The 10,470-nt window shown below is 47.1% G+C and overlaps 1 protein-coding gene across 2 annotated transcripts in view; it reads left to right on the plus strand.

Moving 5' to 3' along the window:
- FANCI (FA complementation group I) overlaps nucleotides 1–10,470 on the plus strand; it is a 56,749-nt gene that overhangs the window by 45,029 nt on the left and 1,250 nt on the right. For both annotated transcript variants that reach the window (XM_057494820.1, XM_036932027.2), the window contains 10 exons: nucleotides 1,199–1,250; nucleotides 2,081–2,208; nucleotides 2,306–2,374; nucleotides 2,563–2,656; nucleotides 2,976–3,163; nucleotides 4,223–4,276; nucleotides 4,359–4,418; nucleotides 8,076–8,144; nucleotides 9,620–9,715; nucleotides 10,008–10,118. In XM_057494820.1, coding sequence (XP_057350803.1) covers nucleotides 1,199–1,250; nucleotides 2,081–2,208; nucleotides 2,306–2,374; nucleotides 2,563–2,656; nucleotides 2,976–3,163; nucleotides 4,223–4,276; nucleotides 4,359–4,418; nucleotides 8,076–8,144; nucleotides 9,620–9,715; nucleotides 10,008–10,118 — 921 coding nt within the window. The remainder of the gene's footprint in view (nucleotides 1–1,198; nucleotides 1,251–2,080; nucleotides 2,209–2,305; nucleotides 2,375–2,562; nucleotides 2,657–2,975; nucleotides 3,164–4,222; nucleotides 4,277–4,358; nucleotides 4,419–8,075; nucleotides 8,145–9,619; nucleotides 9,716–10,007; nucleotides 10,119–10,470) is intronic.

Here is a 10,470-nt window from a genome sequence, read left to right on the forward strand (position 1 = left end):
TAGTGTCTCCACCATGACACGATTTTATGCAGCCAGAGTGAGAACTCAACTGCTTCACTTGTCCAGCCACTGCACGGGGTCAATAATAAACACTTTAGGAACAACCCTGTTTATCTTCAGTGCCTTCAACCTTCGTTGCCTGTGTTTTTACTGACCGGGTGTTTCCTCTTCTAAGGTGAAAGTATGCTGATTATCAAGAAGGTAGCTGGCACTCAACAGTGGGCTTTCTCAGCAAGGTTAGCTGCTAGTGAGTCACAGGAAGCTCAGCAGAAGGTGACTAAGAAAAGACGTGAGTCCTGGAGCAGAAACAGCTCTGCCAGGATGAGCAGTGTGTAGATGAGCACACACACGATTGTCTACCTCCATGAGCGTTCATACACATGGAAGGAAAGGGGAAGGCCCACATACTGTGGGTTTGCTCCATTGGGAGTAACTTCCCTGGAGCGTCCTTGAGGGCCCAGGGCTGTGTGCTCCCACCACATCTTGATCACTGAGGAAGGGAGGCTGAGCCTGGGGTGCAAGGCCCTTTGAGTGAGCCCTTGCTTCAGAAAGAACTAGTCTTTAGGGATGACAACCTGGGAGTGCTATGGTGTTTGAGTGCCCTCGTCCAGGTAGCCCAAAGGAAGTCCCTTTTGCTAGCTAATTCACTTCCTCCGAGATCCCGCTTGACCTTCATCTTCAATCTTTCATATCACAGTTGACCCTTGAACTGTACAGATTTGAACTGCTTGAGTCCCCTTATACACAGAACCTCCCCAATGCCTACCACTCCCTCCCCCCGATCCCCCCACTGGCCCCTGTAACTACTGCTGGTGTCTGGGCTCCTAAAAGCTAGTTGTTCTCTCTTCGTGGCCAGGATCTTACTCTGCATTAGCCTGAAATCCTTGAAGATGCCTCAGGTGTGGAAGGAGTGGGCATGGGAAGGGAACAGGAGCGTTAGTCCTAGACAGTGGTAGTGGGGTAGGGGAAGCTCGGGGTAAGACCCCAAACTCAGGACCTTTGGCTCATAAACAGGGCACAGACTGAGAGAATTGAGTCATATATTGTGGGAAAAGTATCAGTAATACTTCTCATAATTTTGGGCTTACTTGTGTGCTGTTCTTAGTAGATTGTTCTGGCAGGTGATGAGCCTCCAGAAGGTCTGGGGCTCTCCTCGACTGTCTCTTGCATGTTTCCTTAACATCTAAACAATCTCCAGTTTGTGCAGATGTTATCCTGGACATCTAAGATTTGCAAGGAAAACAGCCGTGGTAAGTTATCTGCCGTTCTTCCTTATACAGAATCATCATCACCAAATAGCATTTAAAAAAGAAAAAGCTGTTCCCCAGAACACATTCGCCAGAGTGACCAAAATAAAAAAATATATATGATACTAAGAGTGGGTAAGGCTGTAGAGCAGTCGGACCTCTCATTCGCTGCTGGGGGAGGTGTAAGTTGGTGTAACCGTACTGGAAAACTGTTTGGCGAGACCTGACTACTAAAATTAGACATATGCTTGTGATCTAGCAGTTGCACTCCCAACAGAAAAGTGGATGAATGCGCACAGCACGATTTTAGTAGGCAAAAATGAGCCCAGGTGTTCATTAGCAGTGGAATGGGTAAAGGAACTGGGACGCACACACAGTGGACACTGCAGCGGTGAGAGGGAACAGACTGTACCGGCACCTAGTGGGGCGGAGTCTCACAGCCGTCGTGTTGGACAGCAGAGGCCAGACACAAAAAGATTCTGTGTGAATCCATTTAGATAAAACCCAATAAAACTAGATGTAATGTGAGAAGTCAGGGTAGCCGTTTCCTTGGCTGCCTGTGAGTGGGGCAGGAGGGGGTTTCTGGGGGTGCTGGCAATGTTTTTTCCCAGTGTGGGTGCTGGTTTCACAGTGATAATGACTAAAATGGGAAATGTCCCCCTTCTTTGGACAATGGGCAGAAATGCTCCTCTCTGGGAGAGCTGCCTTGGTTGGGAGTGCGTGTGGCACTTGGATATTATGCCTAGCATATGACAAGCCACGAGTTCTGGTTAGGCGGCCTCTCCCCATAGAGGACTGATCGGGTTACGACTCATTTCATTTCCTACCTCTAGATGATGCCTCATTTTGCAAGGGATTGATGAGTTTGCTCTTCAGCCTCCATGTTTTGTGTAAGAGTCCTGTCACCCTGCTGCGTGACTTGTCCCAGGATATCCATGGGCATCTTGGAGACATAGACCAGGTGCTGTAGTGAGCCTTCAGTACAACACCCCAAGTGTGAGTGGAGGTCGGGGAGGAGCCTTACTGCCACCAAATCTCATCTCTCTTTCCCTCCCCAGGATGTAGAGGTGGAGAAGACAAACCACTTTGCAATGGTGAATTTGAGAACAGCTGCCCCGACTGTGTGTGTGAGTTTCAATCCCTGACCCACAGGAAATGGCCTTGTCTTTCCTTCTGTTTTATTTCATGTGAAAAGTACATTATAGTGGCTTGTGTCCTGAGGCCTGTAACCCACCTGGAGGTGGCATGGTGGTTATTCTTGTTACACCAGCAGCTTTGTGCACGGAGCCATGCCAGGCATCCTTCTCTTTCACAGTTACTTGCTCTTGGTCAGGCTGAGAAGGTCCTAGAAGAAGTGGACTGGCTGATCACCAAGCTTAAGGGACAAGTGGGCCAAGAGGTCGTACCAGGTAAGATGAGTTCAGGATGGAGTTCTAGGAGTTGTCATAAGAGCAAAGGCAACCAAAGTCCAGTTTGGACGCCTGCGTTAAAGTGGAGGCCCTGAGCCCGATTTGTTGGAGGTAGATTTCCAGTGTGAGGAAGAAGTAGACAGCAGTGTGGCTATGACAGCATGACTATTGATTCATTCTACATGGCAAGTTACATGCTCATTTTCCCTACAGACTTCCTAGTTGATGGTGTTTAGTGGATTTCTAACTAAACCCTCTTCAGTCTAACTAGAAAACAAGGCCAGTTGGGTTTGAATGTGCCGACTTCATTTCCCTTCAGGAGAGGCCTCCTCCCAGGGAGCCCTACCAAGTCAGCCCATTGAGAAAGCCGTCGTCATGCAGCTGGGAACTCTGCTTACATTTTTCCATGAGCTTGTACAGACAGCCCTGCCGTCTGGCAGCTGTGTGGACATCTTGTTAAAGGACCTTTGCAAAATGTACACCATTCTCACAGCACTTGTCCGATATGTGAGTATCTGAGAGATGATCAAGGTTACCGCCTCCATGCTGCCCCAGCCCGCCAGGAGACGAGGCCGAGGCCAAGGCCAAGCCCACTGCCACAGAGTGACCCTGTCCAGGTCTTTCGCTCACACCTCTAAGCCACGGTTTGATTCTGGTTTGATCAATGGGTGGCAAGCATCTCCACAGGCCAGGAAAAAATAGTCAGTGGCATAATTCTAAACCTGCTTTTAGAGGCCCTTACTTCCTCAGCAGACGAGTGTGCGCCCCAGTTGAGAGTAACTGCCTCTTCAAGTGCCTTCTAAGACTTAACCTAAACTGTAGCTGTAGAGTTTCACCTGGTTCCCTGTTGCTCAAGAAGTAGACTCAGACCAGTCTGGACACTGAAGGGGTATTTATTCTTCCATTCCTTTAACATAGGTGTAAAATGCCTTTAGTTAGGTCCTAAGGTGGGAGAAAAGTTTACTAACAAAATACAAGGAATATTAAGTTAATGCTGTTAACAACAAACTTTCTTGCACTTGTAATATTTTGATCCCCAGCAGACATCCCGAGGGTGAAGGAACTAGGTAATTTAGTTCTAATTCTAGCCCTGATTCATATTAAATACTTAAAAAGGCACAGACTATCCAAGCAAGATGGTAGACCACCCCACCTTGTCCAAACAGCAGCACAGCCTTCTCTGAGAAAGCGCAGCTCTGGTCACGTGGTGTGGCTACTAAGCTGTAGTGGAAATACTGGGAGTCCCTTTTCTTTATTGGCATTTTTACAAAGGAAAATCATTGAAGTCATTGGTTTTCTGATGCAGGGACCGTGCCTGAAGGGTTTTAATAACAGTGAGCTGAAGAAGTCAGAAACAGAAACCCTTCATTGCCTGTTATCTGGGAAGCTTAGATGCTTCACGGAGGGAAAAAGCAAGCCTTGTGCCTACGATTTCCCATGAATAGAGTAGCCTGTTTCCCCTTTCCAGTCAGTGCAGAGTCACACACCATTAGATCACTGGGGCCCCTGGAGGTTCGTGGAATGTATATATAGCATGGTGTGCTAAATCCAGGAATCTTTTGTTAGTATCTCCAGGTGTGTCAGAGTTCTGGAGGGTTTCCAAAAATTTTGGAGAAGCTGGTGAGTTGCGAATGCCCTTCCTAGGAGTGGGCAAGCATCTCACTCCTCGAGTTAACATGGGTTTCCTTCTCCTTTGCTACAGGTGAAGCTGTCAGGTTCTCATCTGACCCCACTGTGTTATTCTTTCATTTCTTACGTACAGGTGAGTGACTCAGGGTCAGATCTACACAAAATAAGTCTTCAAGTAAGAAAGGACTGTGTCCCCAGGGGACAGCCTCATCCCTTGAGCTGAGTGTATGTGGAGTTTCTTCTCTTCTTAACCCTGAGCCAAAGGTGCTCATTTAAGACCAAGCGAAGGCTTGAAGTCTTTGCAGCAAGAAAATCTGTGGTCTTACAAATGAGTTTTACTTAATCTGGAGGAAGAGTTCGATGTGTTTGCATTTGGAGCAGGGAGTTAATGAGCACACTTAAGCTTGGTGACTTGGTCCACTTCTGGGTGATTGCAAATCCATGTCACCGGGCATCCCTGGGACTGCATGTGAAGTGCGGCAAGCATGTGGAGGCGGCCTGAGGATGGCAGTACTTGGGTGAGGGTGATAGCACCTGCAGGGAGGGGGAGGATGTATGGGCTTTTCTGTCCTTTGCTCAGATTCATTTCCCCTAAAGTAATGAGCCCTTTCAGGATTTGGAGAAATTTTAAATGTCATCTGGTTGCAAATACCATCAGATTCTTGCAGTACTGGAGTCGCCTTTACTGTTGACTTAAACCAGGGTTCTTAAACCTCTGCATTATTGATATTTTAGGCCAGTTAATTCTTTATTATGGGGCCTGTTCTGTGTATTTTAGGATATTTAGCAGTATCACTGGCTTCTACCTACCAGATGCCAGTAGCAGCCCCATAGTTGTGACAACCAAAAATGTCTAGAAATTGCCTTAAGGGGTAAAGGTGCCCCCGGTGAGAACCACTGTCTTAAACACATGAAGTGATGGGAGACCTGCTGTCTCCCAGGGCCCCTTAGTCACTGCAGTAGGAGTACTGCAGGGCTGTTACTGATCTTTGAAGAATCAGAGTGTCCACTGATGGGTCAATCCTGGCTAAGATTCTAGAACCAGTGGTTAAAGCAATGGATTGTACCCACTTTGTAGGGATGCCCCACTTTTTTTCTGCCTCTGCATTGTGTTTAGGTACATCTCCTATCAGTAGCTTGCCTCATTGGGTGATTTAAGGGTGCCTTCTCCCCTCCCCTTGAGATTCGGCCACTGAGTGGCCTGCAGTCTGGGTGTAGCCGAAGTTCTCAGTAGCATGCTGAGAACTGAGGTCCTCTGTAGCCCTGGATCTGGGTCAGGAATGTGTCATTCTTTTTCTGTCTGGCCAGTCTGTGGCCTGTTCCCACCATGCCGTCACTTCGTCACTTCTGGCCCTCTCCTTTGATCTCATCCGCATACTAGCGGGTGTGCTTTCTCAGGCCTCAGGCTCACAGATCTCACATGCAAGCCGTTCTGTCAAACAAATCTGTTTTGTGTGTGTCTAAGAATAGGATTTATCCCTCTGTCCCTCAATTCAGGTTTTGAGTTCCCCATTTCCAGGTCTTCATGCCTCTAAGGCCACATTTCACAAAGTATGTTGTACAGACCGAGAGTCCTTAGCAAAAAGGATTCTGTGAGAAATTCTTGTAACACATTTCTGTTCTTAGAGATTCATGGTACCCATTAACATATTAAAGTGACTGGAGTTCTGACAAGAATATGTTCAGAAGTAGTTTTCAAACTTATCCAAGAACTTTTTGTTTTTTAGTACAAAGCATTTGGCAGGGTAGCATTCCATAGAGCACACTTGGGAAACACTGCTGTAAGGCCTTGTTCATTTTATTAAAACAGCTAACGTTTTAGAGCCTTACCTGCTTCTCTACAACCCTTGCCTGGTGTTAAGCTCTTTTTATGCATCACCTCATTCATCCTCACTGCACTTTGTTCAGTAGGTACCATCAAGTAAGTGATGAGAAAAGACTGGAGAGGTGGATGTGAAGAACAGCTAGTTAAGAGGCAGAGTGGAGACAAACCCAGCTAGTTTGGCTGTACAGCAAGGGTTAGCAAGCAGGCCCCTCTCGAAAGGGCCGGGCGGTAAACGTTCCAGGCCTCGCAGGCCATGTAGTTGGTATCACAGCTACTCACCTCTGCCGCTGTAGTGTTAAGAGCAGCCACAGACGACATACAGGTAGATGATTGTGCCTGTGTGCCAAGAAAGCTTTATTTTCAAGAACAAGCAGTGGGCCAGAGCAGGCCTGTGGGCTGTAGTTTGCCAGCCTCTGCTCTGGAATCAGATACGTTATCGTTGACATGTAAAATGTTAGGGGGTTGGGGTTTGTGTTTCTGACCCCATTCTCAAGCGTTTTCTTCTGTGAATCATCACACACCCCCTAGACTACCATTCTTTTTTCCACATTTTAGAAAAAAGTTTATATATCCCATAGATGTTTCTCCCCTTTCCCATCTATATTTGACTTAAAGCGTTACTGACAAGTCAGCTAATCCACAGGCAAATATTTTCTCTTTGTACTTAATGAGCAGCCCTGGGCAAGAGCCCGATTCCGTGTACTCCAGCTCTTACCTAGAAATCAGCATTGCATTTGCCTCTTCTTTTAGAGGGCTGCTTACTCTCTTAGAGGCCCTTCTTGTCCACAGCCTTGCATCTCAACGGGAAGCACTGAAAGTCATTGCTCCCAAACCGAGCATCCTGTGTAGCATTACCTTTAAAAGGTGCCCCCTCTTCTACAGTAAGTCCTATCTGAGTCAATAGGAATGGGCAGTGGATGGGGTTGATTTAGGAGTTTCAACAGGGACCCATTTTCAGTACAGCCTCTAGAAAGATGGCTTATTAACCACTTGGTCACACTGCTGTGTCTGGCTACTTACCTGCCCTGCCCTTAAGAGGACATCCTCACCCTCTACCATCACCATCCTCAACCTGCCTTTCAGGGTTAAAAGTAAATATCCTCACACAAGCCCTTCTGGAATCCCTACCATTTCTTTTCTAGAACACGCCACATGTACCAGGCCTCTTGCCTGTCACATGGCTCCAGTGATGTAATTTCTGTTTTCAGGCCTGTTTTTAATGATCTTACTTGGGGCGTGGTCTGTTCCGTTCCTGGGAGGCACAGAACTCCCTTCGGGCAAAGGTTCCTATGTTTCATGTACTTCACACTTGGGCAGGTTTTTTTCCTGTCTCTTCCTGACTCAGCTCGTGACTATTCTGCCTCACAAGAATCTGTCCTTGGTACCCTTTCTGGTTAGTCCTTCCTCCTCTGGAGCTCTTCATTCTCTGGTTATCTAAACATAGGGACGTGTTGCCGTGACTCTTAAACCCCTCTCAAGCCTAGAACCACACGGCACACCAGCCGTATCTGGTGATTGCCTCTAAGTGGGGAGGCTGCAGGCCCTGCCAACAGCCTCTCCAACTTCCTCCTTCCTGTGGAACCTTCGTAGCTGATGCCCAGCAGGGAAATACCTATTCCTGCCACCACCCTGACAGCCCCATTTTTAACCGTCCTTTTGTAATACATTCCCAGTCCTTTGGCTGGTCTGGCACAATAATGGTCAGTCCTGCCCTTACTTCCAAATTCCAGGAGCAAGGTTCTAAGCCTCCCAACAACAAAATAGGAAAACACCTGAGGATTATAAAGCGCCCCAGAATGTTCCCCATCCTTCAGCATCTGCTGCAGGGTGATGTCTTCACCCAGACGGGGTCCCCTTCAGAGTTCCCACACTCCACTGTAATGACCTTCCTACAAGATTACCACCAGCCTGCTAGCTTTACAGAAAAATCTTCAGGAATGAGAAAATGTGTTTCTGCTTCTACAGAACAAGAAGAGTAACAGCCTAAAATACACAGGAGAAAAGGAGAAAATTGCTGCTGTCACCACGGCCATGGTAAGCTGCCGACACCCGTCATGTCATGGGCAGCCTTGGAAATGTTAGGTGAAAAGCCAGTCAGAAAAAGACTGCATGTTGTATTATTCCATTTATGGGAAATGTCCAGAACAGGTGATTCTGAAAAGAAAGTAGATAATAGCGGCTGCCTAGAGCTGTGGGGTTGGAGACTGGAGAGCTACCTGCTAAACTGGTACGGGATTTCTTTGGGAGGGGGGGTGAAAATGTACCGGAATTATGAAGATGTTGCACAACCATGAATACACTAAAAACACTGAAGTATACAATGTAAATGAGTGAATTTTATGGCCTGTGAATTACATCTCAATAAAGCCGTTCCAGCAGTGTGTAAGGCTGGCGGGGAAAGTGCATGTGTGCGGACAGCTGCTTATTAACAGCTCACAGATTGTATGTTCAGATGGAACGTCTTTTTCCCCTGAACCAAAAAAAGTACACTTTATACAGGAAGTGCCAGAAAATCTTCAACTCTTTAAAAATAGAAACAGCTTAGGATTCCCATTGGGAAGAAATCATTTTAGGAAGTTAATGAATGTGTGTTAGAGGTGCTCCCTAAAGGGTACGTCAGGAGTCGGTAAACGGTGCCGGGAAGTGGGTTCTCAAGCACACTGCTGGCAGCAGGATTAGGACAGTCGCTTTAAGTGGCAGCTTGGCACTGACTGCTGAATATGAGCGCACGTGTGCATGGGAACTGGCATCTGTCCTTGGTGCCCTTTCTGGTTAGTCCTTCCTCCTCTGGAGCTCTTCATTCTCTGGCTTTAATGCAACAATTCACTTTTAAGGTGTGGAAGTCGTAAAGGCCTGTTATAGCATAGCCCGAGCAATGCTGTTTGTGAAATATCAGACAAACTAGGGAGACCCCTAGTGAAGGCCTTGGCTAACTGGGTTAGTAGAGTTATACTGTGAAATACTGCAGACATGAAAAACACAAATTAAATGTTCAGAATACAGAATGAAGTGATGAAAAAAGAAGAACAGTGTTCTTCTCATTTGTGGGGTTTTTAAAAAATACAGAAACACACTGCTATGTGTAAGCCATGTTTGGAAGGATCTACAAGTTGCAATTAAAATTGGGGAGAAGATACATACAATCCCAGCAGTGAAAATTCATATGCAGACTGGAAAGAGGAAAGAGAGCTAGTGCAGAGCGGGCCTGTTGCTTTGAGAATGTCAAGTCAGAGGCGGCCACATCTGCCGGTGGGCTCTTCCTCCAGCCAGTCCCTAGACAATATGTAGGAATGATAACAGAAGGATTTAACACAATCTCTGTTAGCATTTAAGGCCTTTGGTAAGATTGAATTGTCAGTCTTAGATTACTGGTATGTAAGTAAAAGTGCATTTGATTGGTAGATGAGTTTTCTCCACCCAAACCATTAGCAGTTCTGCAACTGACAGCTTCAAAGGATAATTTCACAAACTCTGGAACCTAAAATTTAAGTATTTTCTTTGCCCTGTAGGCCAGAGTTCTTCGGGAAACCAAGCCAATCCCTAATCTCATCTTTGCCATTGAACAGTATGAAAAATTTCTCATCCACCTTTCCAAGCGGTCCAAGGTAAACTATTATAATTTGTTGCCATTTCCATTTACCCTGTGAAGGGGACCTGGCACATGGGAGCAGCACAGTGGGGCGGCTGTTGGGGGGGCACTGCAATCCTTTTCTGTTTCTGAACCGATGGTGTGCATCCAGACATCACGCAGGAAAAGTGATGGGGAAAACAGGTCACATGGATGGGTACTTACTTTCAGAACTGAAGGGTTTGTCACAGACACAGGAAAAACAGTGTAGGCTGTCCCTGGTGAGCCCTACCAGTGGGGAAACGTGCCCACTTACAATCCCACCACAGGTGAACCTGATGCAGCACATGAAGCTGAGCACCTCGCGAGACTTCAAGATCAAAGGGAACGTCCTGGACATGGTTCTTCGGGGGGAGGAGGAGGAAGAGGAGGACAGAGAGGTCAGTGCCTGCTTTTGACTGGGGGCAGCAGCAAGCACCGGCCACCCTTCCTCACTGGCGGTTAGCCTGTCTGGGATCCACCACAGATTAGTGGCGGGGCAGTGACCAGACAGCAAAAGGGCAAACAGGTAGTTAGGGAGGACGCCACAGAGGAGTCTCCAGGGGAGGCTTGTGAACTCTGAACCATGTGAAGTTGCCCAGGCTTGTATACATTTGGCGAGGACATTGCCAGAAAGGGGGTGGTGACAAAACAAGGTCTTGCTGTGGGTCTTCATTCCTGGGCCCTTTTGAACTGCTGGATGGTAATGACTACCCCAGGTGGTCTGGCTCAAACCAGTCTCCCTCCTCTTCA

This window comes from Manis pentadactyla, chromosome 18 (assembly GCF_030020395.1).
Source record: "Manis pentadactyla isolate mManPen7 chromosome 18, mManPen7.hap1, whole genome shotgun sequence".
Lineage (NCBI taxonomy): Eukaryota > Metazoa > Chordata > Mammalia > Pholidota > Manidae > Manis > Manis pentadactyla.